This window comes from Durio zibethinus, chromosome 4 (genome assembly GCF_047325235.1).
Source record: "Durio zibethinus cultivar Kanyao isolate XHJ-2024 chromosome 4, ASM4732523v1, whole genome shotgun sequence".
NCBI lineage: Eukaryota > Viridiplantae > Streptophyta > Magnoliopsida > Malvales > Malvaceae > Durio > Durio zibethinus.
The window spans coordinates 36,463,560-36,491,373 of record NC_143165.1 but is presented as its reverse complement, the minus strand read 5'-3'; the positions used below and the strand labels follow the sequence as shown (position 1 = coordinate 36,491,373).

At 36.1% G+C, this 27,814-nt stretch overlaps 6 protein-coding genes across 11 annotated transcripts; 1 reads left to right on the top strand and 5 right to left on the bottom strand.

The window, feature by feature from the left end:
• Positions 1–283: 283 nt before the first annotated feature.
• Positions 284–4,473, bottom strand: LOC111288243 (O-fucosyltransferase family protein). 4 transcript variants are annotated; one of them, XM_022879046.2, is made up of 8 exons: positions 3,796–4,473; positions 2,999–3,066; positions 2,826–2,914; positions 2,574–2,736; positions 2,109–2,398; positions 1,482–1,686; positions 912–1,069; positions 284–834 (listed from the first exon to the last, which is right to left on the bottom strand). In XM_022879046.2, the coding sequence occupies exons 1-8, from the start codon at positions 4,061–4,063 to the stop codon at positions 561–563; spliced, it is 1,515 nt and encodes a 504-aa protein (XP_022734781.1). In that variant the 5' UTR covers positions 4,064–4,473; the 3' UTR covers positions 284–560. The 4 variants fall into 4 exon arrangements, with proteins under 4 accessions (XP_022734781.1, XP_089616254.1, XP_022734783.1 ...); XM_089760128.1 differs by having other exon boundaries at positions 912–1,060; positions 3,796–4,299; XM_022879048.2 differs by lacking the exons at positions 2,826–2,914; positions 2,999–3,066 and having other exon boundaries at positions 3,796–3,860; positions 3,980–4,196.
• Positions 4,474–5,881: 1,408 nt separating this feature from the next.
• LOC111287145 (transmembrane emp24 domain-containing protein p24delta9-like) lies at positions 5,882–8,468 on the top strand. The gene is made up of 4 exons (XM_022877435.2): positions 5,882–6,215; positions 6,315–6,524; positions 7,649–7,725; positions 7,835–8,468. The coding sequence occupies exons 1-4, from the start codon at positions 6,009–6,011 to the stop codon at positions 7,977–7,979; spliced, it is 639 nt and encodes a 212-aa protein (XP_022733170.1). The 5' UTR covers positions 5,882–6,008; the 3' UTR covers positions 7,980–8,468.
• Positions 8,469–8,815: 347 nt separating this feature from the next.
• LOC111287144 (serine/threonine-protein kinase VIK-like) lies at positions 8,816–14,049 on the bottom strand. Of its 2 annotated transcripts, none has more exons than XM_022877433.2 (11): positions 13,649–14,049; positions 13,453–13,527; positions 12,579–12,695; positions 11,596–11,690; positions 11,101–11,221; positions 10,895–10,974; positions 10,550–10,609; positions 10,160–10,281; positions 9,998–10,083; positions 9,801–9,916; positions 8,816–9,449 (listed from the first exon to the last, which is right to left on the bottom strand). In XM_022877433.2, the coding sequence occupies exons 1-11, from the start codon at positions 13,961–13,963 to the stop codon at positions 9,422–9,424; spliced, it is 1,215 nt and encodes a 404-aa protein (XP_022733168.2). In that variant the 5' UTR covers positions 13,964–14,049; the 3' UTR covers positions 8,816–9,421. The 2 variants fall into 2 exon arrangements, with proteins under 2 accessions (XP_022733168.2, XP_022733167.2); XM_022877432.2 differs by having other exon boundaries at positions 8,816–9,393.
• A 1,095-nt stretch (positions 14,050–15,144) lies between these two features.
• On the bottom strand, positions 15,145–17,676 carry LOC111288507 (uncharacterized). Of its 2 annotated transcripts, none has more exons than XM_022879417.2 (5): positions 17,111–17,676; positions 16,235–16,334; positions 16,015–16,150; positions 15,484–15,579; positions 15,145–15,409 (listed from the first exon to the last, which is right to left on the bottom strand). In XM_022879417.2, exons 1-5 carry the CDS (start codon positions 17,502–17,504, stop codon positions 15,272–15,274), a joined length of 864 nt encoding a protein of 287 aa, XP_022735152.2. In that variant the 5' UTR covers positions 17,505–17,676; the 3' UTR covers positions 15,145–15,271. The 2 variants fall into 2 exon arrangements, with proteins under 2 accessions (XP_022735152.2, XP_089616253.1); XM_089760127.1 differs by having other exon boundaries at positions 17,216–17,615.
• Positions 17,677–18,462: 786 nt separating this feature from the next.
• On the bottom strand, positions 18,463–20,647 carry VTI1B (Vesicle transport v-SNARE family protein). Its single transcript, XM_022877126.2, has 5 exons — positions 20,342–20,647; positions 20,178–20,236; positions 19,889–20,077; positions 19,044–19,214; positions 18,463–18,811 (listed from the first exon to the last, which is right to left on the bottom strand). Exons 1-5 carry the CDS (start codon positions 20,436–20,438, stop codon positions 18,656–18,658), a joined length of 672 nt encoding a protein of 223 aa, XP_022732861.2. The 5' UTR covers positions 20,439–20,647; the 3' UTR covers positions 18,463–18,655.
• Positions 20,648–21,020: 373 nt separating this feature from the next.
• Positions 21,021–27,533, bottom strand: LOC111286997 (ARF guanine-nucleotide exchange factor GNOM-like). The gene is made up of 3 exons (XM_022877125.2): positions 27,403–27,533; positions 25,715–26,548; positions 21,021–25,072 (listed from the first exon to the last, which is right to left on the bottom strand). The coding sequence occupies exons 2-3, from the start codon at positions 26,447–26,449 to the stop codon at positions 21,404–21,406; spliced, it is 4,404 nt and encodes a 1,467-aa protein (XP_022732860.2). The 5' UTR covers positions 26,450–26,548; positions 27,403–27,533; the 3' UTR covers positions 21,021–21,403.
• Between the last annotated feature and the right edge of the window lie 281 nt (positions 27,534–27,814).

Below are 27,814 nucleotides of genomic sequence, written 5' to 3'. Positions count from 1 at the left end.
AAATAAAAATATTTATCTCAATTTTTTTATTTTTAATTATTAAAAAATCGATTAATTGGATCAGTACGGTTATCAATTTTAAAAACAAAAAATCGACCGAATTAACCAATTTAACCGATTTACAAAACCAATTATAATTAAAATCGAATAAATCGAACCGATTCAACCGAATTCACTCGATTTTGATTGATCTAATTGATTCAAACCGACTTTTGCTCACCCCTACTTGGTATGTGCGAGGATCATTGCATCGGGGCACTTAAAAGAACGACGGACAACGAAATTGTACAAATATTCGTTAATTCGACTTTCGAATTATGTGATAGTGCTGAATACAATCAACAGATAAAAAGGTCAAAGAAAAACAAATAAATTTATAAGCAAAGGGGAAAAAAAAATTTTTTGGTGCCGAGATGGGAGCTGGAGGACTCTTTTGAGTGCACTGTACATGGTTGTTTAGGGCATTCTGTCCTGAACCTGACTGGATTATCATCCACACCATTTAGAAACAGTTTGTGTGAAACTATTTCAAGCCGAGATTCAGATCCGAACACCCACAGTCATTGTAGCGTATTTGAGTTACCAAGGCCTAGTAAGTCTTCACAATTTGTTCCCTCACAAAGGCATTCTTGAGGGTTTGCATAGAAATAATCTTCCTCCTTTGGTTTGTCAGGAATGATCCGACGATGGAAGGGCTGTCCCATCCGGTTTTTATGCGCTTGTCTTACAGCTAGTGCAAAGTCATTCCATGGAAGTGTCCCATTCTGATGCAAATCCAGCAATTCCACGAGTTTCTTTCGATCGGGCAGGATACTTTTTTTAAACCCAAGATACCTGAATAAAAGCTTGTCAGGACAACGAAAATAATCCCCCACCCCCTCCCTTGTTACATAATTCAGCATTGTACGTACCTGCGATGACCTTCTACAACTTTTGCCATGTTCCCATCATATGTGGGAATGAAAGTATTGCTGGCAATTGATACCATAAAGTCCAAAGCTGCCATCTGAGATGAATGGTTCTGAAATTGCTGCAGTTCCACTGGATCTAGTAGTGTTTCCTTTTTAACCTGAAATTGTAATGTCTTGAGATCTACAAGAATCATGTGCAATACCACAATAAAAACTACAGTTCCAGGTGCCTGTTGTTAGAAGCAAAAAGCAGATCTAACACCATTGGTTAATTAGTAACATGTATGCTGATCAAGTCTTAAAGAGATTCTGTTGGCTCAACTAAGCAAAAGGAAAATGGTTCATGAAATCCAAACTGTCTCTTTAATATGGGTGAGTGCCACATCACTGTTGGAATCAATGAAGACTTCAACAACAATTTGCAACTACGTCCCAAAATTCTATCAAGAGCTTAGAGTTTTCATATGCATTTAAAAGAAGTTGGTAATAAAAGAAATCCGGTGCTTTGACAAGCCTTTGAACAAACATATCAATACCAAAAGCTAAACATTTACAGGGTCGTAAACTCACAATCTGAGGAAATGCAGCTCTTAGTGGTGCCAGTCTCCTTTCACTGCCATAAATCTCACCAGAAGCAATGTAAATCTGAGTCTCCTTATCAAAACCCAATGCTTGCAAAATTAATGCTGCTTCCTCCGGTGTCAGAGGACACAACCCTTGTTGTCTCTTCTCTTCAGACACTATCTCTTTTTCTCTCCACCAAGGGTATGCATACCTGAAAGGAAGGATAGCTATCTAGTTACATTTTTGTTTTACCACATCCTGATAAATGTTGAGATCACAAGATGCCTTATAGATCAAGGTTTGGATTTACTTCTTGTTATCACTAGTTAAAACATTTGATGCAACTCAAAGCACACCACAATCATATTGCCGAAAAACAAACTCAATTTGGTTACTGATAACTGCCAAAAGTGGAAGGCATTTTAGCTTTATTGTCCTTACCAATCTGACATTATACTTTAGGAAATGCCCACATTTAAGTTGTGGCATACAGCTTTGCTATCTTGTTGGCGGTGTGTGTGCATGCAGGGGGTAACTAGTGTGTGTTCCTAGATAGAGGGCACCGCACACCACTCGTACCTAAGATAATTTGAGTGTTTTTAGTGGAATATACAAGCTTCAAATGTAACAAACCTCAATCGTTTTAGCTCCTCAGCTTCTTCCACAGTGCAGCCACGTGTACAACCTGAGAAAGCCAACATGTCCATTTCGTATCTTAGATGCAATGCCAGGAAGGGACCCTTTTCTTGAAGAATGCGAACCAATTTGTACCCTAATGTCTCAATCTCAGGAGTAAATTTTAGTCCTTGGAAATTAACGCGGCACCTGAGTTTCTGAAGATAGAGCGGGATCCCATTATTTGCCAGTCGTGCATCTGTTCTATTGAAGTATACTACCTTATACTTACCGAACAGTGGTAGAATCTGCAAAATAATGTCAAAGGCATTAGATTCTACTGCATAACCAAAAAAAGTAAACAGAAGAGACAAACAAATCCATATCCATCCATTGAGAGAATTACCAATTTGCTGTGGAATCGTAAATGAGAGAGAAACTCATTTTGATGCTAAAAGTAGGAATTAATAATGAGCAACAAACCTGTTCTAAGTAGTATTTTTCATTTGACCAGCTAACAGGAGGCATCCTAAAAGCTTCAAACCCATGTTTCCTACTAAATCTCTTTGGCAGCCTTTTGACAATGCGAACTTCATCCCTTAGAGAATCAATGAAATGTCTCACATCAAAAATGTCCTCAAAATCACTGCAAAAACAGATCATGAATCAAAGACTTTTAAATCAGCTGTGAAAGAAGGGCACAGTAGTGTAACCTTTTCGGAATGATAAACACACCTAGGGTCCGCCCAGAATGATGTTTTATCAAGCTCTGGAACAACCAAAGTGAGATTTAAAAGTCGGGCAACAGCAACCATGTCACAGATCTAACAATGCCCAATTAGCTGGATTAATAACATAATATTTAATAAACAAACAAGGAAAAGATGAACTAGAGAAAAGATTCAGACTGCAGCACGCATTTGATTCAATCCCCCATTGCATGAAACTTTGAGAAAACCATTACTTTTATAATTTCCTGCAAATAGACAAGAATGAAGGACTTACTTTTTCCAAAGATTGAATTGAAAAGGCAAAAAGTATTTCCTTCAATAAAATTCATAGACACACATATAAGGTATAATGTATCAGTTATGAAATTCTTAATTGCCCAAGAAGAAACAAGATATGGAGGTTCTAGCGCATCATGTGACAACAAATATTTGGAAAAGTGAAACCTACAAAGCATACCATAAACCTAAGGAATTCAGGAACATGATCAAGAACCCAAAAACTTAGTACCGCTGGTATTTTGACAGCCTAAAAGGATAACATAGAGGGCATTCCAACAATCAATTCATTAGAGTTTCCATGCGGAACAATTTACATATAACTGAGGATGCCATAAGGAAATGCAAACTGACAAGTACATTGCAATCTAGCACAAGCCATCTTCCAGGAAGCAATACAAATTCAGTTCTTTATTCAGTATTTTTTGTATAACAAAGTGATGCAACTACTTCAATCCCATGGCAATGATTGCACTCCTTGAGTAATAGCAGTCTCAAATCTTAATGAGCCCCAGACACCACATCAACAGAACGATGGCAGAGAGGTGAATATATCAAATGTCAGCACTCAGCAAATATATTTCCTCATACCATTTTCTTTCTCAAATTCAACAGAAATTCCAAAGCAAATCGAATATTTGAGCAAATTCAAGGCAAAAGAACAAAAAGAGAGATGGGGGTGGGGGTGGGGGACTCACTGGGAGGAACGAGAGGAGGAGGGGAATGAAGCGCGTGCTGAAGACGAAGAGGAGGGCGTGTGATCCTGGAAATCCGGTTCGTTAAACCGGTAAGCAAACGAGGGTGCCATAGCTGACCAACGGCAACGAGCTGGACCAAACAAGTCCAAACAAAAATGGTGGAACAAACTCTAAAGAACCAAACCTGAAGGCGAGTCCTAGGAATCAATTGGCTAGGAATCTTGTCGCACCTCACTTGTACATTGTTGTTCTCAGATCTAATCTCCATTTCTCTTCCCCTCTCCTCATTGCCGCCTCTTCATTTGAAAAACAATCAATTCTTCACACTTTACAATCAAGAATATCCGATTTCCCCTTTAAAAAAAAACCCTAGAAAGAGATCACGAGCTTAAACAGAGGAAGAAAAATCAAATGAATTGAATGAATGAATCTCACCAACCAAACAGATCATAACTGGAATCTATTTACTCTATTTTCTTTGTTCTTTAGTTTTCATTATTTCTTATTTCCATGGAAAACGAATGTCTTTTTTTTTTTTTTTTTTCTTGTTTTTGGATTTCAAAAAGGAATAGTATCTGTTTGGTTATTGAGAAAATCAAAGCACCTGAAGGAAATAAAGCAGAAACAAAAAATTATATATAAGGGAAGATTGGACGGCTCCGACCGTTGCCATTATACACGCTTGGTGACTTTTCCATTGCCTCTTTACAAACATTTTACGTTCTAAAAATGTTGAAATTAAGAAACAAACAAAATGGAATTTGGGTTTAATAATTTGGGTTTAATAGCTGTTAATTGAATCCTTTGTGAAATTGCCGCCATTGATGAATTCGAAGTCTGAGTTTTTAAGGAGTAATTGATGCACAATTATGAATATATATATATCAGATATTGACAACTACATTCCTTAATTCACCATGATTAATATCAAAATTTTAATTTTTAATACATTTTCAATAGAAAAACAAGTACCAAATTAAATTAAGTTGCCCAAAAATAGCTGCATTTATGGCATACTTGATCTATAATTATATGCATATAATGGCAAAATTTGAACCCCCAACAGATGATCGGAGGACAAGCTGTCATTCTGAAATCAATTTTGTAATATTGCCAAGATAAGATAGGAATTGGGATCAGATACGAACGAAATGAAAACCAAATCTGTTTTTCATTTTGTAAAAAGAAACCTTTAGCAATTACCTTTTGCATTGAATATTTAGATTGACAATCGATTTACTAAATATATTTGATAATTTAAAATATGATATGTTGATATAATATAAATATAATATATAAATAAAATATAAAAATAATATAATTTAAAATTTTAATAATAATTATATATAAATTTAATAAAATAAAAAATATTTCATATTTTTTTATTTATACAAATTATAATATAATTTTTATATAAAACATAAAATAAATATAAAAATTTTAATATTTTACGTGATATAAATATATAAATTATCAAATTTAGATTAACCTTTCATTCTTTTTTACTGCAAAATCAACTTCCCTTCAACTGAAAGCTTGCTTTTTTATTTTTTTAATAATATATAAAATAAGAAGATCTTCTAATTTGGGTAGTGGTGCTGTTCTACAACTTAATCTATAATTTCTTCTTAAAAATCTGGTCTTAAATTCGTAGCCAATTACATAAATTTCTATACTTTTTAATAATTTATTCATTTTAATAAATTAAATATTTATATTCTTCATCAATTTTTGTTTTTAACAAATTTAAAGGAAACAAGAAACAAAATGATAATTGATAACAAATCATTAATTAAAACAAGAAGCAGTATATAAAAAAATGGGCTGACTTATGAATTTTTTTTCATAAATTATTTTAACAAAATGAATGAATAATAATAAAGCAAAATTATTTAATAAAAAAAACACTTAATGTCGGATCCAATGTTTTTCATATAATATATACGTTCACGTGCCTAAAAGCCAAGACAGATCTGGGATTTTTAGGACAGGACCGGTTACGTGTCTGATCCAATTATATATCACCACGTGACAAACTAAACTTTGACCTTTAATTTTTTTATTTTATTTTTCCTAATCTTTTTCTTCTTCTACATTCTCGCGGTGACTCCCCAAAGCCGAACTGATTTCCTTTTACAGCAAAAAAAAAAAAAAACAGAGAATCTCTCTGTTTTTGTGTATCTAGCAGTTGAATTGACGTTGAGTCGTTGACTATGATTCTTCGATGGGTCTTAATCTTGGTTCTGGTGGTGGGGATTTTATCCCCTCCATCGCAATCGTTACGGTTCGAGCTTCAATCGGGACAGACTAAATGCATCGCCGAAGACATCAAAAGCAGTTCAATGTCGGTCGGAAAGTACCACGTTGTCAATCCCAACGAGGAATATCCTTTGCCTGATTCTCACAAGCTCACCGTCAGGGTACTCTAGGAAAAAAAACCCAATCTCTATTTTATTTTATTTTTTGTGGTTTTGGTTATTATTATTATTATTTATAATGAATTTTGAGAGTAAATGAAGGTAACGTCGTCGCATGGGAATAATTTTCACTCGGCGGAGAAAGTGGAGACCGGGCAGTTTGCATTTACGGCGGCGGAAGAGGGGGATTACATGGCGTGCTTTTGGGCGCCGGATCATTCGCCGCAGATTACGATGAACGTTGATTTTGATTGGAGGACTGGAGTTCATGCTAAGGACTGGTCTAATGTTGCCAAGAAAGGCAAAGTTGATGTAAGTCTTCTGGCCCTTCACAAAAAAAATATTATTTCTTTAATTTTTTTTTTGTTTTATTTGAGCTTATTATTCTAGGGGGGCAATTCTGGTTGGTCACCTAACTTATAAGATCAAGATGGTTGGCGTATCTGATCAAAGAAACGATGAAAAAAGAACTATTGGAATTTGGGAGCTTGGTTAGGGGTTTAACTCTTTGAAGGGATTGGCTTATATCTGTCTGCTGGGGCAGAAGGGCCATAGCTCTATCTAATTGTAGAATGGACAATATGTTGAAATGTTAGGCTGCAATTCGGTTAAGATTTTCCATGCTGTGGAGGTTTGGGACCAGTTGGAATTCATTGGATTTTTTCATGTTATCGGCTAGAGTTAGACAGAAGGTTTGCTATTATTGTAAAAGGGGTGTCTTTCTCTTGTTCTACAAGTCCACAAGGCTTGTTCTTCCTTGTTATACAGATGATTTGGTTGAAGTTTTTCTTGGCTTCCCATACGTCTGATTTAGATGGGAATAGCTTTTTCCTGCTGAGGAAAAAGGGTAAATAATGTATCAAAGGAAAATTGCTATTCGTTTCCTGGAAATGTCAGGTTGCCCTGAAAGCAAGTTTGGAGAAACCTCTAGGCATATCATATCCTTGTCTAGATGAAATTTTGCCTTCTATTAAGAGAGAGGGGGGATGAACAGTCCTGGTAGACTTGTTGATCAAAGATTTCTTCTAATAAACATCAATCAGTCTTAGTTGATGGAAACTACTTGAAAAATATGTAAACCAGTGGTTCCTAGTGCTAAGCTAAGCTAAAGGGTTTCAATGCTTTGTTGAAATTACTGGTTTTTCTTTAGACTTAAGCTCTGTTATCTTCTTTTTTCAGCGTACTGTCTATCTTCACTTGGCATTTAATGCTGATTATGAAGTTCACTTGGCTGATCTCTTTGCACTTTGGCCCTTTCTATGTATAAGAAGTGACTTTGCCTTCATTTTAACCTATTCAGCTATGCATCAGCTTTCTTTTTATATGAATGCATGCACTCTTTACATGTTCATCTTTGGATATCTTTTACCTGAAGTAAAACAGGTGAAAAAGAAAAGTCTCATGTTTCCTTTTTTGTACTTCTATGTAAATTCCAGGAGATGGAACTAGAATTGAAGAAGCTGTATGATACTGTTACCTCCATTCACGAGGAAATGTTTTATTTGCGAGAAAGGTAAGGAAGCATCTTTGTCACTGAAACTCATGAATGTATACCCAACCTATTTTTTTCCTCAATGAATCGTATTCCTTCATTCATGAGTTCTGTGTATGATTTTTTCCAGAGAAGAAGAAATGCAGGAGCTGAACCAAGCTACTACCTCCAAAATGTTCTGGTTCTCCTTCCTCTCACTTTTTCTTTGCTTGTCAGTAGCAGGATTACAATTTTGGCACTTGAAAACCTTCTTCGAGAAAAAGAAGCTCATTTAAGTTTGTAAGATAAAAATTTTATTTTCTTCTGCACTCGTAAAACATTTTGGCGAAAATGTACTTTGACAAAAATAATACCTAGGTCTCATAGTTAGATTAATTGAAATTTCAATGATCTAAAATGGGTTCTACTATATATGTGATGTACTTCATAACTTTGTAGCTACCTTTAACGTCTGTTTTTCTTTAATAGTGAATAAGTTTGGGAACAGAGAGACAGAGAGATGGGGGAATACAAAACCGATAACCTTGCTAGTTGCTACTATGCTCATTCAACCGGGGAGATGGTCGTTGATTACCTTGATTGCTGTCGTTTGTTCACTTCCTTTTTTTCTTGAGCCTGCCTGATCTCTCCCTTTGGTCTTAACTCTAAATTCAGCTCTCAACCTTCTCTGGCTGTGGTTTTATTTTTGTCTCATCTCTTTCACATTTCCCTAAATGTCCCCTATTTCTTGCCTCTCTTTCTCAATCTACTACGTTTATGTTGTATTTGATTTAGTAGATTTACCTTTCCTAGATTCAATCTGAATATCTGATCATCAGTTGGGAAAAAAAAGAGGCAAGAAAAAAACAATTCATATGGCATCACATATTCTGATGTGATTTTCTGTTGAAGCTCCTTGATGAAGGCGTCTGTCTCTTTTGACTACAGATTTGTTGCCCATCTGTCATGGCTGCTTGCTATCTTTGATCCACAGTATCTTGACTGCAAGTCTTTTTTTTTTTTTTTTTTGGGTGGGATTACACATCCCTTGTAAATGTCATATGGCTTTTTCATTAATAAATTTTTTAAATTTAAGAAAAACCCAAATCTGAAACCTAAATACAACAAGCCATGATTCAAAAGTCATCCCATTCAAAGTCCACAAATTCAACATACACAAGCATTCAGCCTAAAGACCCGACAACTTTGTCCAGCCATTTCAAAAAGAACAACAAACAGATTGGCTTTGCCTAATATTGTTCCTCATAATCAGTAGTGACCATAAGGGATTGCAATTGAAAGATGAAAAATAAAACTCTGCAAGATGAGGAAACATTTTATATGTCAATTTGGTTGACCTCCTCGGTTCTCTTGCTTGTATTCAAAATAATAAAGAGTTGAAATGCAGACACGCCTACTTTCATGATTGATTTTGGAAAGAATTGAGGAAATCCAAGTCATGACAAAATCTATCACAAGCTACTCAGTGAGTCTATTCACAATACCATCTGCGCAAATGGATGAGCTGGAGGTGACCAGTGGAAACTGGATTTATAATCATCGATTTCATCAAATCTTGAATATCATGTATTGAATATATTCCAATGATGATCTGCGGGTACATTTTCCTTGATCTTTTCAAGCCTCTTGAGAATATCCAAGAATGAAGGTCTTTGGTTCATGTCAGCAGCCCAACACTTGACTGTTAAGCTAAGAAAGATTGCAAAGAAGAAAACCATCAGCAACCCCAGTTCTCCAGTCCAGCACTTCAATGGTTTGTTTCAACATAAGATAAATTTAGCTTAGAAAATTTATTAGCATTAATTACTAAATATCTTTGAAAAGAGAATTTGCATTTAAAAGACTGGAAAAGGCAAAAAGGCTTGGAGAATGCAGAATGTAATATTTATACGAGGTAGCATTAAGTTGTGATTGGTGTCAAGATGCTAATTAGTTATAAACAATTCCCAACAATATGCAAATCTTCATGCAGACATAATAGTTTATGTAACCGACTTATCATTTTAAAAATCTTTAAGTTATGGTTGGACCATGTACATGATGTAGCAAAAACCATGAACTTTCCAGTAAAGTGGAAAATTTTAGAGATGGCTTACTCTCTCAGTTCAGGAAGGTATGATTTTGAACGGAAATTAGGCCGTTGTCCTTCTGCGACATACTTAGCTGCTTCATAAGGCTCAAAATTTGAGAATGGTGGTTCTCCTTCAAGCATCTGCTCCAAGTAAGAATATCATGCATTAGATCTAGTCTCAAATACTTCACAATCAATATCATTCCGAGAGAAGAAGATTACCTCATAAAGTATCATTGCAAAAGAGAAAACATCAACCTTTTTATCATATTTCCTGTGCTTGAAAACTTCAGGAGCCATATAACGATCTATTCCAATTCCAAGTAAAGAAAGTAAGGATCTGAGGATCGTATTTTATCCAAAGGAAATCTATAGGAGACTTACAACTCCCTGTCTCGCCAGTCATTTTGTAGACATCATGAGAATTTTGAACCTTGATGAGCTTGCTCAGTCCAAAGTCTCCAACTTTCAAATGGTCTGCGCTGGAGTTAACCAAAAGCACATTCCTGATAAAAAATAAAAAATAAAAACAAATTTTAACATGAAAAAAGTTAAATGAAATTTGAAGTTTTCAATCATGGAAGCAAAAAGGAAAAGAAATCAACTAGAGAATTGGGAAAAGAAAGCCAAAGTTCATTAAACATTCAAAATTCAAAAAGTAATTTCCACAACATATGCACATAGTCAATGAAATGTATAGAGCCTTGAAGCAATAGCAAGTAGAACAAAAACAGGATTGTTTACGAAGCAAAACTGAAATAGAAACTGACTCACCTTGGTTTTAGGTCTCGATGAATTATTACATTTGGCTCATTGTGAAGATAAGCCATACCCCTGACCAAAAATTTTATAAAATCCAGATTAGCAAAATAGCCATGCAAATTAGAGAAAATTAAATGCAGTCAAATAGCCAATACATATTCTGTAGATTAGCTCCCTGTCAAAAGGAAGGGAAGTTGTTCAAAACCAAAGAAAATTATTTTATCCTTGTTAAGAAAAGCAACATCATTTATGGTACGCTTCTAATATTTTTCACTCTTTTTCTTCAAGTTTTAACTTAGATGCCAAAAGCATGACACATAGAGCTGCACAACTTAAAATAGAAGCTTTCATATATACCTAGCAATGTCCAATGCAAAGTTGATGGCTGTTGATGGATGAAGTGCACCCTTTTCCTTGAGATACTGATGAAGATCACCCTGTAATAGCATATATATGATAAGATTAAGAAAGGGTAATTAAAGTAAAATCTAAGATTTCTAATAGAAAATTATACAGAAAGAACTAAACTATTGGGAATGAGAAATGTATATGTATTCACATACCCCTCTTAAATACTCAGTAATTAACATAAGAGGCTTCTTCTCAGTGACAGCTCCGAGGAATTGAACTATGTTAGGATGGCGGAGCTTTACAAGCAAATTCACCTCATGCCGAAAATCCTGACTAAACCAGCACAACGGAACACACACAAAGAATTGCATTCTTAATACAGTAAAAAACTGGATAGGGAGGAAATTAATCATAGTTACTACAAGCATCAGAATATCGCTGTGAAATGTGGAAGCAGCTTTTAAAAGTTGAAGCTAATTACACCAAGGAGAGGTATAAGTCATTAAAGAAAATGTTTCATGCCTTTTTGGGTGAGTTCATGTCTTTTTGGGTGAATTCATGTCAGTTTTATCTTTTCCTTTGGTTGATATTCATTGTCAATGAGAACATAATTTTCAGCATATGACAACATCAAAGAAAGCAAACATTCATGAGAAAGAGCTTTGGAAGCGAGCTATAGAGATATATTCAAAACATTGTGGGCTTACATCACTAATCTGTCATCTGAAAGTGATGGAAGAATGCGTTTGATAGCTACAGGCGTTCCTCGCCAACTGGCCTTTAAAATCTCACCAAACGACCCCTGGTGATATGAGATAAAATCAGTCAAAGCAAATGTTCCAGATAGTATAAGGAAAATAGACCAGGTACTTGCGTGCCAAATTGCTGACAACCAGAATTTAAGCAGCTTATATATGAATTCAAATACCAAACCAACAGATGGAACTTACACATCAAAGAGACACACCAACAATCTAAAACCACTCATAGAAGTTTGATTTATATTAGCCCAAAGAAACCTATCCTGAAATATCAACTTAATAATAATCAATCATTCTAATAAGCAGAATAGGACGTATACATTCAGCCATCTCTGAGTATGCAGAGATGAGATCATACTTCTAAAGATCATGTCATGATTAGGGCCAGTGTTGATGTAATTGTCCATGATGATTGTTAAATTCAGACATATTAAATCTCCATTTTATCAAATGGTGACCATCTTCCAAAGAGGTGATTACCATTGTGCTAGTCATAAGAGAATCTTTATTGTATTCTTTCTTGGCAAGCACCACACATATACATCCATGATAAGCACTTTCAGATTTGACTAACAATCACATGCACTTCTGACACCAAAACAATAGAAGACATTAAATCCTAATTATGAAAAATGAATTAAGGCTTTGCTTGGTTGGGAGGACTGAAAGGAGGAAGAAAAAATGTTTTAATCCAATGGTTAAGCTACAAAGTTGGAAGGTGGTTATGAAACCTAACCATTAGATTCAAAATTTTCTAGGCTTCCTTTCCATCCTTATTACCCAGCAAAGCCTAAAATCAAGACAGATACATCATGCAAAAATTCAAACAAGCGATTTTCCCAATATAGTTTTGCACTTAAAACAGTTTGCATGCATGACAAGCATGCTCTGCTCTGCCAGTTAGCAATATTAAGAAATTGAAATCACACCTTCCCTATGATATTTGAATTTGAGAAGTCCAGCTCAGAAGGGTCAATTTCCCAGTCACACTTATTTGGTAGAGGGGGTGGAACCGGCTTTGGTTCAAAATGGCTTCCAGTTTGGCCCTGCAACAATGAAAACTTTAACTTTTAGCCCATAAAAGCACTTAAAATGCAAAACTAACAAGGTCTAAAAGGGTTTCCATCAATTAAACTTGTTTAACTAGCTCCAATATCAATCAGATCAGAAGAGATAAGGAACAAGCATTAAGAGCCAAAATCAGTGTACATTTCACTTTTTAAGGAAATTGTTCATGAATTACTGTAAACAAAAATAAACGTTGTCACATCAATGAGTATGGATAGGGAACAGACATACAACATTCTCTCCAAGAAGCCATCTCTAATATGATATGCCTTCAACATCATTAGCAAACTTCAAATGAATGATATTAAGGATGTCCTTCAAGGAATTTGAATAAAATAATTCTTAAAGATGGATCAAAAAAGGACCATGAATGGAAAGTAAAAGGCCATCCACAATTTCAAGTCACACCTAACATCTAAGTTCTCAGTCAGATAACCAAGTATAAAAAGTATAAAATGTTGACTAAAAAGAAACATATACTTCATACTGTTAGAGTACTCCATAATTAATCTGGCCAAATATGATCACAAAAAGGTTATAATCAAAATGCCATTTCCTGCAACTAATCATCCATCATACCGTTAAGGCTGGCTATTAAGGATCATTACAATGAAGAAATGCAATTAAAAAAACAAGCATTTTAAGAAGTGCTCCAATTTTAGACTAAATATTGAAAGAAAATAGTTAACAAAATACTCAATAATGAAAAATTGCAAAGTAAAAAGCTGAACTTACGAAAGATAATCCACCATATGATTTTAATAGCTCAATCATAGTATGTTTCTTTGCTCCTTCTGCATCAGCTAAAGGCTGAAATCACCAAACAAAAGGAAATCAACAAACTTTAGGTTAAATCCAAAAGAAAAACTATGGAAACAGTAAAAGCCTAAAAATTAGAGGAATGAAGAGAAAACAAGGGCTGGATCCGTACCGTATTCTTCCAGCGATCTTGGGCGTTGACATCGGCGCCAAAATCGAGGAGGCACTTGGCGACGTCGATCCAGCCGTGGAGTGAAGCAACGTGGAGAGGCGTACGGTTGTCGTAATCCCTAGCGTGAACCAAAGACCGATCTTCCTCAAGAAGCTTGCGGACAGCGCTGGCATCATTCTGATGAGCATGCCACAAGATCAGCGAAGTCCTGCTCACTCTCGCCTTCTCCTTTTGCTTGTCCGTGGACGTTGTCGAACTCGCCTTCCCACTCGGTTCCTTTCCCGGCGATTCTCCGCCCGATGTCCCCGAGCTCATGGTCAAAGACCTCTTCTTTCTTCTCGCAACTAATCGGATAGATCGCAAACGTTTGTTTATCCGTTATTCTGTTTTACCTTTTCAACAGAATGAGATTCTTTCTCTCTCTATTTACTCTTCTTTCTTCTGTAAAAATTGTATTTTCACTCCTTTTATTTTTAATTAAATAATAAAAAAAAGAAAATATTTCTTCTGATGTGGGCCAGGGGGAGTGACCGCGTGAGGAAGCGTCGGCTTTTCTTATTTATGCTTTTTCTCGATCTGTTCTGACTTAAATTTCTAGAAAAAAAAAAAAAAAAAAACCAATTTCCACATTTTCAATGCTTGAATTTAGATTTAATAATTTAAATATAATAAGATGATAAAAAATTTAAAATTAATTAAAATTATATATAAATATAAGAAAGTAAGAATATGCTTTATATTTAATATATTAATATAAATTATAATATAATAATTTTATATTTTATATATATTTAATATAAAATAAATACTAATAAATGCTATAAGAATATAAAAAAGATCAAATTTGCTTGAATTAAAAGTGATAAAAAAATCATAAAAATTAAAAATAGATTTGAAATCGTAATATTTGATTTTATTTTAAAAAATTTTTTATTTAATTTAAATTAAATTAAGATATTAAATATACATTAAATTCAAATTAAGAGGTAAAAAATTCGAAACGAATCGAATTATATTATTTTAATTTTTTATATATTTTTTAAATTTTATAAAATAAAATTAATGATTTTATTTTAAAATTTATTTAAATATATTTAAATAATATATAAAAATAAAAAAAATTTAAAACCAAACAAAAAAAACTTTAATTCAATTTAATTTGAATTCAAATTAAATTTTAAAATTTCTTAATATTATACAATATTAAAAAAAAAAATCAGATCGAGTCTGCTATCACCCTATCTTGAATTATGACATATATGGAAATTTCACTTAAGTCAAAAAGTGCGGGGAATATGACTTTTAGCTTTAGCAGTGATTAGTTATTTAGTTACCCACTCAAGAGAGGAAAGTATAAGTGTATTTTCTATATGAACCGGGTCAAAAAAAGCCTATTTTCATACTATAAATAGAATCCCCCTTTAAATGCAGAACCACACAATTTCAACATTTTTGTTCTATGGAATCTCTAGTTCCATTATCATCTATGGAAAAAGGAAACAAAAAATTATGTCAATCAATTTATACTATAATATTTAATAGTTTGTGACAAATGAATTCATATATGGGTTTTGATGTTTGGCTTGATAACATAGTTTCTCATACATTTACTCTTGACTGGATTCATATCAAATCCTCTTGGTCTTCAAGGGATCGCTTACGGGCTCTTAGGTTGAGCTCCAGACTTTGAGGTAGAGGAGGTGTTCTCCCCCTCCGGAAGAGAACAGCCAGAGCCCTCATCTTACGGCAAAGATCAAATACCTGCAGAAATAGTATGGAGATTTTACTGTAGAGAAGAATATGTAATGATAAAGACAGAAAGACGGTTCACTTACCGATGAGGCTTCAATCTCTGCGACACCTTCACATCCTTTGCCTCCTCCCTGCATTAAGTCACAATATTTTGCAGCTTCATTTCCATCTTCGAATACCTGTGTGACAAGAGTTGGAGGTCTTAAACTTAACAACCAGAGATGAGTCTAAACAAAAAAAAACTTTATGATAAACCAACAAAAAGAAAGCGAATACTATAAGATTAATATGCCGGCTTGAACTATTTACATTGGGAAAACTGCATGCACCATGAAACTGCGAGAAGTTAGCAGTTGATTGGTAGCCGGGGAAATGAAGGCATACCATATAGCATACAGCAACAGTAATAAATTTTAACCATGAAGGATGGTATTAGAAAATAATAGTTATGCAAATATTGTCTCGAATAAAAGAATCTTAGAGGCCCTTGATTGATTGAGACCAGAATTTGATTCATATTTTTAGTCCCCTAATTTCCTTTGACAATTGACATTACACATCTATAATGTAACCAAACTTTAACAGGAAAAATAACTGAATTATTAAACACTTACAAGCACTCCTTCCCTAACATCCTCAACCAGCATCTGAAACTTAGTTCCTGAACTAGGCTGTTTAGATTTGTTTCCAATTCCAGAACTCCACTTTGCTCTTTTTGAAAACAATAATCCAAGCTCCCTTTCAACTTCACTGTTAGAAGAAAAGAATGTGAAGCAGGGCAACTATAACAATAATTCAAGAATAGACCATACGGGGTTCTAAACTAAATGATACCTGCGGTTTCTTCGAGTTTTCATTGTGCATAACTGATTTTCCTTGCGAGTTAGTACATATACAGGTTTCGAAGGATCTCTCCATGGATTTGCCTCCAACACTGAACAGGATCAATCGCGGGAAAAGTGGTGAAACTTTGTGAAATCAAACAAAATAAAAGTAGTGAACCATATTATGAATGAAGCATCAAGCCGTGAAGAAACATAACAGGTTGTCAAATAACTTACAACTATTACCCAAACTAAAAATATGCAACAATAAATTCCAGAACTGCACTCCTAGTGCATACAGAAACTCATACTCTATATCAGATAAAACTACTAGCATTATTGGTTAATTCTATGGAAGAAGTTGAAGTAGCAGCATAGCAGCTAAGTGACTTATTATCTAGTAAAGAACATATACGAGCACATATTGTAGCTGGGTACAAGTTCAACAAATTTCTAATCAATATTTGAAGGGAAAACAACAGGACATGGGTCTCTCACATCTACTAAAGAATTCTTATTATCAACAAGTTGAATGCACAAAAGCCACAACCTACAAATAGGGGGAGTAAAAAGGGATCATTTCAAAGACAGACCATTTAATAGAAATCAGAGGATCGACAGAGCCACACTTCTCATTAGCGACCAAATAATTATCCAAGCAAACATTCCAGGCAATGAACTTGCAATTCAACAGAATAAAAGGCTCTGCCTAAAGGCTTAAGTTTCCACTTTTAGCAACTTCAAGATAGAATTCATATTGCAAGCAATTAAGTAAGACAGACATGCATGGAATTACCGGAATAAGCAAGCAAATGAAAGTAGAAAAATGCATTAAGAAACCCAAAATATGCAGTATAAACAGAAATAAATAAAGAACAGTTTTCACCGTCATAGCTACTACTATCAAAAGTTTGCTGCAAATGCCTCCGCATATCATACGCCCGAGACGAAACCTGTTTCAAAAACTCGCCGGAAGTAGTTGGAATCGTACCGTCCAAATGAAGCGCCCTATCAAGCTCCTCTTTCTCACCATCAACATCATCATCATCATCATCACGATCTTCTTCTCTCGCATCCCTCCCGTTCAATTTGCATTTACAATCAACAACTCGACTCGGTCTCCCTTTAGAAGAAGGCACGCTAAGTAAAGACGACAAGCGAGGAATATAGTTATTCGTGGCGAATGAAAAGACAGCTACTTGAGGACGATGTCGCTGCGTGGACAAATGGTTGCTCCGAGGAAGAACTATAGATGGCGAGACAGACGACAGTGAATCCATGGTTTTTTTACTGTGGGTTTTCTTTAGTGAGCTTCCAAGGCTTTGGGATTCTTCAGGTTAATATATTAGTCGAACCAAAAACGTGAAACAAAGGAATACCTTTGCCGTGGAGAACTGTGTAAACTCTGGAGAAAGAAGTAGGGAATTCGGCTTTGTGAATCTCTTTCTCCATATCTGACGAGTCTGGCAGATTTTTTTTTCTTCCGAGGCGAGTCCAGCCCAAGGTGTTGGGTCGGGTCAAATATACTGGGGAGGTGGGCTTAATCCTATTATTAAATGGGCCTGACCAATTGTAAATGTATCCAACTAAGCCCAACTTTTCAACAAGCCAAGGGTAAACAGTTCGAAATTATTAATCCTAATCCAAAATTATCTTACGTGTATAATCGAATCAAATTAATACAGTTAGATGTTCAAATCTAATCAAATTAATACAGTAAGATTTTCAAATCTGACTCAAAATTTATTGTTTAAAACTTTACTCAAGCTTGATCGAATTTAAATTTAAATTTTTAAATTCATACTCAATTCGAAATAAAACTTAAATTACTTAAATTCGTTTTATTAAACTTGTTTAAAAAATAGACTCAATTTTCATTTTCAATTTCAAACTCAATTATATATTCAAATTCATGCTGGAACTTGAATTGATATATATAAAGATAAAAATAATTATTTTTTAATTCAAATAATAAAAAAATAAAATTTAATTAGTTATTCAAGTTAATATTAAAATGTTCTAATTCGATTCAATAAATCAAATTATTCAAACTCAAGCTTAATAATAACTCAAGCTTAATAATGACCGAATTGAATACAAATTTTATCCCCGATTAGCTTGCAAACATTATATCATTTACACCCCTAATCTTAATCCTACCCGTTTGCCACCTCTGCAATTCATAGCTCGTGTTCAATGTTGATACACGATAGTTTAATGGTTTCACCATTAGATGGCTCGTCTTGAATACAAGAGCATATGTGACCAAGCATAAACCAATACAAATGTACGATATCAGTTCAACATACATAAAGACGAAGCATCATATGGCTGATGAAGCCTGCCATCATATGGCTAACAAGTATATATACAAAATTGCAGAAAAAGCAAACAAGAACATCAGTAAGTTGCCCAATGGTTCAAAGATTCATTAGTGACGTGAAATCTTGTAATAAAGGATTAAGACAATTGCAAGGACGAGAGCTATAATTATTGAGACAACGATCCATTTGTTCTTGGTAATCCTCCGCGACATGGTAGTTAAAACTTTCTTACTCTTGTCAATGGCATTATCAACATCATAAAGCTGTAAAAGAACAACAAAGAAATAAAATCAATAATAAAAATCCTATCATTTATAGAAGCACTTCATGTGTGTGCATTTTAGCCTTGGCTCCTCCGTTAAAGATGCTGGCTAAACATGTCCCCGACAGAGACAACACCGACTGGAGAGTACTCAAAGATTCAATTGATAAAGAACAATGTGCTATAGAAGTTAACTTGAATCAGTACACAAGTATTTTGGTCAGAAATTACACCTTGTTATGGGCATGTAGAAGAGTCTGGCGCTGTTGATGCAAATCTTCAAGGATAGAGACACCAAGCTCTTCTGTCTCCAGAATAGTTCTTGTACTCTCCTTAATTCTGTCACTTGACCGATTTAATCTCTCCACTGACATTGACAATCTTTCTCTTTGCTCAGCAGAAACCTATACCATCAGTCACCACTAGAAAAAAACTTCACAACTAGCTCAACAGTTAAAAACAAGCATTTGCATTTCATACAGAATCAGTGGTAAATCAAACATATTTAGCAGTCATCAAAGGGTGATAATGGTAATACAACAAACAGCAAACAACAAAATGTAGAAATTAGCACTGATAAAGTGATCATGAACAATTCTCATAATGCCAAACTATCAATAAATGAGTCTATCAAATTCCACCTTCCCAACTTACTAAAACAGCAGCCCCAGTGCATGAGGCACTCCCATTACAAAATCTACGGAGGGCCAGATACATGCAGCCTTCCCCCTTCTCAGCAGAAGAAAAACTGCTTTTGAGAGACTGTGACTAACATGACCTCATGGTCACAATGAATCAGCATTACAATTGCACCAAGGCTCACCCTCTCCCCCCCAACTAAAAGATAACATAGAATCGTGATGCAATAGGGATATTAGTAAAGAAATATTTGCTTCTGAAAACAAGCAACATATAACATGTCTTCCAGCAACATAAAATTGGTGGACACAAGCTATAATAGATGCAGAGAGTTAAATAAAGTGATCAATCCTCAAACATCCTAAATTAATCAAACACAGTTTTCCTATAGCATGGACAAAAAAAGACTTAAGGAGATGATATATTATCCAGAAATTACCGCGTGCGCATCAGCCATCCCAGATTCCAACAACTCATCATGAGCAGCCTGATTAGCATTAGGTGAAGAAATTCTCTTGAATTCCCTCTTCAACTTATTCAGATCTGATTTATATTCCCTTAATTTAGCAAGAAGTGTTGCCTTTATCCCTGGCTGCAAACTCCTTGCCTCCAGGTCCATTTTCCGAATCTACCAAAAAACCCAATATCCAAATCAATATCACACAACCCAAAGATAAGGAAAAAAAAAAAAAAAAAAAGAGCAAAGACATCCTTAGACAACATAGTACCAGGACATCAGCCTCATCAATCCCAGAATTTATCTCGGAAAACTTCTGCTTCTTCTGTTCTGCAAAAAAGTAGTCAACCATAAAGAATTATACCAAAAAATTTTCCTTCAAAAGGGTTTTTTTTTTTTTTTTTTTTGGGTTTTTGAAATGGATTGAGGAAATACCTGCATCGAGAATAAGAGAAGCAGAATTGCATTTCCGGGAAAGATTGGCTGAGAGTTCACAGTACTGTCGTTCGTACCCTTCGAACACCTCACTCATCTTGCAAAACTTTTCAGACAAAGATCAGATCACCAGAGAAGGACAAAAATAAAAGCAAAGATTTAGATCTGATTGGAGAAAACAGTAGGTCGTCGGGGGTTTAAGTAAGATAATCAAATTTTCACCCCAACTGTTTTCGAAGAGAGAAGGCAGAGAATTTAATTGACTTTTTATAGTGAGGAAGCTAGATTCTCTCCCTCGTGTTTGTTGAACTTCCCTTTGGCGTCCAAACGGTGCGTTTTACACCTTGCGAATTGTACCTTCCTTATGTTTTAATCCCATTAACAATAAATGGCATAAATTCTTTTTTTTTCACAGAAAGCTTAAATTTTTTTCGCATCGGCTGAGATAAATAAACAAATAAAAAATAATTTGAAAAAAAAGAGTCAAAGAAATGCCTATGGGGAAGCAAGGTTGAAAAGTGGAACCTTGAACTCTTTGTCCTGCATTGAAGATTCAATTACGAAAAATCTTCATAATGGGATGATTATCCAAGCCACATTTTGATCTATGACCGACCAATTTCTGAAAAATTCAGTGATATATATAGCACAAGAGTGAGAACAAAATGCTTCATTACCATTCCAAGTAAAATCTTCTAATTCTATGCTTCTATAAATCAGTGAGCAAAGGCAAATATAATTGACTGCAACAGGTTTGCAACTAATCAAAATGAATGGGATGAATCCTTCTCACTGCAGGAACACCATATACAGACCAAGACCAATTTTTAGCGAGCAAATTTTGGCAAAGGTTCCATGGAAGCAGCAATTATCAACTGATCAACTTATCCACATTTCTAGGGAAGGTTGTCTGAATGTCTACTGGTTCGCTATCCCTGTTGCCATAATACTCGGATTTGATGAATCTTTAGCAGCATGACCTCCAAAAATAGCAATGTATTGCACATGTCGATCTACAGATGCACTGACAAACCCTTTTCAAGTGGCAAACTGTACACAATGTTAAACTCCTGCAACAGCCTCTTCAGTGGCGGCTGTTTCATTAGAAGGAACCGAAACTGTTTCGCCAGATATGACACCAGTTTCGCCATGCTTGAGCAATGATTGCTCTGGGTCTTGATCAGGGAAAACCTCAGACTGTAAAGATGGTGCAATGTTATTCACATGTAGCCAAGTCAGTTCCCACAAGCTATCTCCACCTAGGGCACTCCTCTGGATAAGTACCCCCTTTGTCTTCATTATAAGCAACGTGTTCTTAAGGACCTCAAGCACTAGCTCCTGAAGCTTCTCACTTTTCTTACCTCTGACTTTTACCTTCATATATTTTTCCATTCGGCTGAGCACACCAAGCCATAGTTTGCAGAACGTTGTTAACTGTGAGAGCTCATGGAGTAACTGTAAAAACACTTTTGAAAGGAGCTTCATGGCCAGAATAAGTGTGCCTTCCATATTTCGGTGGTCCTTTTGGTGTCCCTGAGCAATTTCAAGCAAGTCATCAAGCATTGTGAAGATTACAAGATCGAAACATTGCAACCATACACCATGTGAAATGTGGATCCCATCCACTCCTGTCAAGCACTTCTGCAATGATAGAAGAGCATGGTTTCTGACCTCTTCTCTCTGGTCCAAACAAACTTTTCTCAGTCCCTGCACAAGCCTCAGCCACAAATCACCAATATCCTGATACATCTTTGCGGCATCCTCCTCTCCCATTGCTTCCTTGGCCTCATTGACCCACCTAGCCAAACAATCAACAGAACATGACATAAGATCCAGTGCACGTACAGATCGCTCTGCCTGTCCAACACGGGACTCAGCAAACTGCCTCACGGCATCTATGCAGAGAACATAATTTGCTGGGAGCAAGTGAGCCCCATCAGACATAATAAATAATAGTGCATCAAAACCAGCTTCAGATGCTTCTGGATGCCGGGCAGTGAAAGAAAGTAAAGATGTGATTGTACGCCACCCCATTTGGGATCTTATGTGGGTAGCATTTGCCTTCACTAGACGACTTACTTCCTGTGTAATTTGCTCACAGTATGCATCGGCCACTCGAGCATCAAGTTTCAAGACAAGTTGCAGGGACCTCAAAAGTTCATCGGCCAGGTTCTCTTTGTAAGGAAGCAGCCGTTGGCAAATTCTAAGAAGCCCAAAAACAGCCTTCTCTACCAGGGCACAAGCCATAACAGTTGATTGAACAATTTTCGCTATGTGCTCATAGACACCCTGCCACAGAAGCACAATCCTATCACGGTTGTTCAGGGTAATTGCAATAAGCAGCTCCAGGCAGAAAACTGCAGTATCTTCATCCTCAGGTGAGCTACTCCCTTTCTGTGGCCGCCCAGCAGCCCAAATCAGTGCTCGTGCTAGTTGCAACAATGATTCAGCTTGCAAAAATTTACTCTCAGTAAATATGCTGTCAATGTGGCATTTTTGAATCGTCTGAAGGGTTCGTTGATGAGCAGCAAGTTGTTGTTCGGTGGGCTGTGATCTTGGCTCCTCTGTATCAAGAGATAAAAGCTGACTGAAGCGGCCCATCAATCCAGAGGATCTTCTGGGATTTCCTATGGACTGTATGTGAGCTGAAGATAAAGAATTTGTAATTGGCTTTCCATGAATGGGGTCAGCACAGAGCTCTGATTCATCAGCTGCATCACTGGCTACACGAGCAGGAAGAAGGCCCAGCTTGTGCAGTCGTAAGATGCAATCCAGTATATTCCTCCAACCTGTGCGAATATAATCACCATATCTATTTGCAATAGTAAAAACAGTTATAGTTGCCATCCTAGCTTTGGTGTTGTCACCAAAAGCTAACACTGGTTCCTCAACAGATGATGGATTCAAAAGGGTGGTAAACTTGCACAGGGACACAACTAGGTCATCCAGTACATCTTCAAGATGGTGGCATGCTGAAATTTTCGCAACAGCTAAGAATCCATCAATACAGGTCTGGTAAACATCTTCATGTTCAGCATGATCAAATACAACAGAGATAGCAGCAATTGTTGGACCTGACATTATAGCAAACATATCATGGTCAAGGTAGGCTCTAGAATCAGCTACAATGAACGGTGCAGTTTTCTTAGACTTGTGCATCAAATCAATCCACCGACTTGGGGTCATTTCAGGGTAACCAAAGCCTTGTTCTGGAGTTGTGCGGATCTCATTCTTGCATATTGAGTGGTATAGTTCTGACAGAAATTCTCGTGGCAGATCATTGCCTCCATTAATATGCCTATTATTCCGGATGAAATCCTCCTCTGTCATCTTTTTCTTTACTTGAACGTTGTGCTGATCTGTGTTAAGCATTATAAGTGAATATGATAATAACAGAGCAGCATCCTTGTTAGCTAGAATATGTGACGATTGCTCATAGTACCTCCCAGAAAATGCCTCCAGCACCCTTTGTATCTTTTGTGATTCTCCGGGCAAGCGAAAAGTTTCCAAAAGCAGTCTTAGAGCAGTATCCAGATTCATATCTTGGAAATCAAAAGTCCCCGCAAATTCAAGAAGAACCTGCACACAGAACTCATCGTGATTTCCCAGGAAATCCCCAACAAGATTCTTATCTAATCCAGCAGTGTACCTGAAAAAGCAAGCCACACTTTGCGGGTCAAGTTTGTCGGGCAAAAGATGTGTTCCTTGGAGAAATTCTAACCCTTTTTTTGGGTCACGGTTAAAGTGATCAGCTCCAATCATTAACCTTCTCTTGATGTATTTTCTCCGCCGAACAAATGGAACCCAATAACTGGGATCACTGTAGTTATCACACTTCACCATCCAGAATGGTGTATATTCCTCAAGACTAACCGGCGCCTGCTCTGAACTAACTGATCCATTGCCAATCCTCTCAGCCATTCCCTGGATAACAGCAATTAAACCATCCAAGGCAAGAATGTGCATTGCAGACAAAGGGCCGTTCACGGGGAATGCACTCCTTGACAACAAATTAGCAAGGTCTTCAAATACATTGCTGCAAGTTATGTCACAATCTAGATTAGCATACATCTCCACCATAAATGTTTTCTGCCTACAGAAGTCAACAAGGGCTTCCATAGCCACCTCTTGCTGCTGGTATGAAGCTCCACATTTGCCTTGTCCAAGCATCAGAATTACACAGGAAAAGAAAGCCTCAAGCTGTAATTTGAGTTCTGTACGCAGATGGTGATACAGATTTAGAACAATGCTACATACCATTGAAAGAATAAGTGGACTCATTGACAAGCCAAATTGCATCAGATTACGAAATAATTCATCCTGAATCAAGCTCAATAGCCTCGGGTGACGGCGGAAGGAAGGCCCACCCAATTCTATGGCAGAGTTAATTAGACCCAATGCAAAAAGTGGCACATCTTCATCAAACGCTAGGGTATTTGAATAGGGGCCCATTCCCGCATGCTCAACAGCATTTAATAAAGAACACAAGAAATGAAATATCTCCACCATGCAAGGGACACCATATGGCTCTGTCATGAGGTGCAAATCATATGGAACTGTCTCCTTTCCATTACCAGCTACTATTATACTTTCTTCCTTCACAGTTGCTCCCAGACCTGCAGAACCATTGGATGCAAAACTCCCAGAAGATGCTTGGCCGTCATACTCAGAGCCATTTCCATTCTCCACTTGTTTAGCCCCAAATGCATAATTGTTATCCATCCCACCAAGCTGAAAAACAGAAAACCCTAGACTTCTCAGTTTTGTTTATCATTCCACAATCTCAAGTAACTCACTTCACCATCATCAACCCCCCACCCCCTCCCAACCCATAAATAAGTAAATCAACAAAGAACATATTGGCCTATTGGCCCTACTCAAAAACATGTCAATAGTGCCATTCATCCCTTCATTGTACCTCACTAATAACAACATCTAGTAATTACCATCAAAACAAATAAGCACACTGCAATATGGTGCCCCACACAGAACAGACTAAGTTCAGAGAGCAATGTGGTGGGTCTGCGCTACCATTGTCCACAATCTAGGTTAAGAAGGTTCAAAAGCATACACACACAAACATGTGTGAACAATACCTTTTGTGGCCTGATTACTGAAGATTTAGTAGAGATAGTTAATTCAAAGAATGCTTGATTTTCAATATGTCTTAAAAAAGTCCAACCTGAATAGATGATGTGATACTGATGAAAATCATAAACCATAAAAATTGAACGAAACTTAAGAAATATCAATTTGGCTTCTGGCATCTTTTCTTTTATCCTACTTTCATCAGACAACAGAAGACAAGATGAAGGAGAAGTTGAAGCCAAAGAAAAGATGAAAAACGAGAGGAACAATGGAAGAAACACTAACCTCTTGTTTAGCAGTGCCAATTGTGTTAACCAAGGGATGTTCTGTGTTGTCAACACTTGAAAGGTGTGAAAATATACACCTCATTAATTCATGCATTGTGTGGCGAGCTATCCATTGTAATAACTCACTTTTCTTCTCTGCTTGGTGAACTATACGAAAGCAAGTGTTAACTATTGTGCAAATATGCTGATTACTCAACATAAGTGAGGCTTTACATTTCATGCAAGCAAGAAGAACCTGAAGTATCTTCATCAGTACAACTTCTTCTGATGCAGGATCAGTCACCTCAAAACGGCAGCTAGTCACAGCATCAACTACTAAACACATAGCATCTTCGACATTAACAGTATTTTGATCAATCACATCAAGGATTAAAATTTTGTGAACAGAAGATAGAGCAACACCAGTGATTGGCGCACCAGTTTCATCTGATCGAATCACATCTAAAAAGGGCTGGAGATACAGAGCAGGGTTGATAGTATGCCACTGATGCTGCCACAAGAAAATTTGCTTTCGTAATGCCTTTAATGACTGAATTAAAGAGTGTTCTAGCTGATCATCACCCAAAATGTATCGACCGCCCCATCTTACATTCCTCCTCATGACAGCTAATACAGAACCTACTTCTGAATTAATCATACATGCCAAAGTAGCTTTGTTAGAACATGTAGTATCACAGTCCTCAGGTTCTTCCTCAATTGCCTTGATTCCAGGTTGCAGCTTTAGACGCCCCATTTCTGAGCAATATTCTGTCTTGGACCTAAGGCCTTTCTATATTTCCTAACAGCTAGAAAGGAAGGCAAAGGAAGGCACAGTGACCCCACCAGAGCATACCTTCACGATTTACAAAAGATAACCATCACAAACAAGCTCATTAACCATTTCATGTACTGAAAAAACCAAGTAACGCTCAACGACTAAAAAGAGGAATAAAGTTAGACATTGAAAAAGCAGCCTCAGTGGCCACAACAAATACGCAGAAGAATTCATAAAGTGACATGCGCAAACATAATAGGTGCAAGTAAGTACGTATGTTTGTACTGTCGAGCAAAGAGACAGAGACTAAAAGAACATCTAAATGCACCAGTAAAGCAAAAGAAACAAGAGAAGATAAATATGATATACTCCAAACCATGGCCTAAGGCCAGCTTCTCCACTCCTGATGCACAGAACCTCTAAATTCTGGCTCTATGTATACAACATGCTTATTACATATGAATGCCTAGTGTAAAATATGTAGCCTACCAAATGTGAAGCTCCAAGAAAACAAATGAAATGAAACAAATTCATACAGTATTTATCATAGTTCAGAGATCTAGCAAAATGAAATAAATCCATACATTTCATCAGAATATCAGATTGCAGTCAATAAAATGAAAGACATCTAATGCACCAGTTCGGCATTAATAAGGATATGATAAAAAAAAAAAAAAAAAAAAAACTTAAAATTCTAAATGCACAGCTTTTGACGATTAGTTCATGTCAACTTTCAAAAATGAAAAAAAAAAAATCAAAATCGTGTTAGTTTTCATTTTCGTTTCATTTCTTTTCCTAAACACCATACTGCCGCTCAATGCATATAGAATTATAACCAAAAAGACGGAAAATTTTCAGCAAAATAAAACAAGGAGAGCATTAAATCGTTGAAGATAAAATTGAGATGACATCGAGCGAAAAAGACAAGTTACCTTTGTGGATCGAAAGAGCGAGATCCAACAATGAATGGATTTCTCTTTCTTTTTTTTTTTCCCCCTCTGAAGGGAGAAAAAAGAGAAAATGGGGAACGAGGACAGCGTAGCAGAGTCCTGAGGGCTGAGACAGACCGAAAATGAAAGTGAAATTTTTAATTTACATAAAAGCCCCTTCACATTTCGTTTTTCTTTTTTTCATTTTTGTTATAGGGACGCGAAGAAAAGCTGCAATGGTTTTGTTTCGATAATTAAAGTATTACTAACTACGACAAAGTAATAATTTAAATTATTCTGAAAAAATACCAAATGGGTATTTTCATTTAAATTATTCTTAAACATGTGAAATCTTTTACATTTTTTTTTGTGCGTGCACAGCACGTTAATCATAGATTATTGATACTTTCGAAAA

Bases quoted from the DNA above. Each gene is read 5' to 3' on its own strand.
- LOC111288243 (XM_022879046.2), bottom strand. From the start codon at position 4,063: ATGGAGATTAGATCTGAGAACAACAATGTACAAGTGAGGTGCGACAAG. The intron at 2,737-2,825 runs GTGTGTTTATCA...CTGTTTTTGCAG, and splicing joins TCATTCTGGGCGGACCCTAG to TGATTTTGAGGACATTTTTG. The intron at 835-911 runs GTACGTACAATG...GCTTTTATTCAG, and splicing joins GTTGTAGAAGGTCATCGCAG to GTATCTTGGGTTTAAAAAAA.
- LOC111287145 (XM_022877435.2), top strand. From the start codon at position 6,009: ATGATTCTTCGATGGGTCTTAATCTTGGTTCTGGTGGTGGGGATTTTA. The intron at 6,216-6,314 runs GTACTCTAGGAA...GAGTAAATGAAG, and splicing joins CTCACAAGCTCACCGTCAGG to GTAACGTCGTCGCATGGGAA. The intron at 6,525-7,648 runs GTAAGTCTTCTG...TGTAAATTCCAG, and splicing joins CCAAGAAAGGCAAAGTTGAT to GAGATGGAACTAGAATTGAA.
- LOC111287144 (XM_022877432.2), bottom strand. From the start codon at position 13,963: ATGAGCTCGGGGACATCGGGCGGAGAATCGCCGGGAAAGGAACCGAGT. The intron at 10,975-11,100 runs GTATGTGAATAC...ATGCTATTACAG, and splicing joins TTACTGAGTATTTAAGAGGG to GGTGATCTTCATCAGTATCT. The intron at 10,084-10,159 runs GTAAGTCTCCTA...GAATTGGAATAG, and splicing joins GACTGGCGAGACAGGGAGTT to ATCGTTATATGGCTCCTGAA.
- LOC111288507 (XM_022879417.2), bottom strand. From the start codon at position 17,504: ATGGATTCACTGTCGTCTGTCTCGCCATCTATAGTTCTTCCTCGGAGC. The intron at 16,151-16,234 runs GTATCATTTAGT...TTCTTCTAACAG, and splicing joins AAAACTCGAAGAAACCGCAG to TGAAGTTGAAAGGGAGCTTG. The intron at 15,410-15,483 runs GTAAGTGAACCG...CTATTTCTGCAG, and splicing joins CAGAGATTGAAGCCTCATCG to GTATTTGATCTTTGCCGTAA.
- VTI1B (XM_022877126.2), bottom strand. From the start codon at position 20,438: ATGAGTGAGGTGTTCGAAGGGTACGAACGACAGTACTGTGAACTCTCA. The intron at 20,078-20,177 runs GTACTATGTTGT...GTTTTTTGGTAG, and splicing joins TTGATGAGGCTGATGTCCTG to ATTCGGAAAATGGACCTGGA. The intron at 19,215-19,888 runs GTAATTTCTGGA...CTGATGGTATAG, and splicing joins GGATGGCTGATGCGCACGCG to GTTTCTGCTGAGCAAAGAGA.
- LOC111286997 (XM_022877125.2), bottom strand. From the start codon at position 26,449: ATGGGGCGTCTAAAGCTGCAACCTGGAATCAAGGCAATTGAGGAAGAA. The intron at 25,073-25,714 runs GTTAGTGTTTCT...TCTGTTTTTCAG, and splicing joins TTGGCACTGCTAAACAAGAG to CTTGGTGGGATGGATAACAA.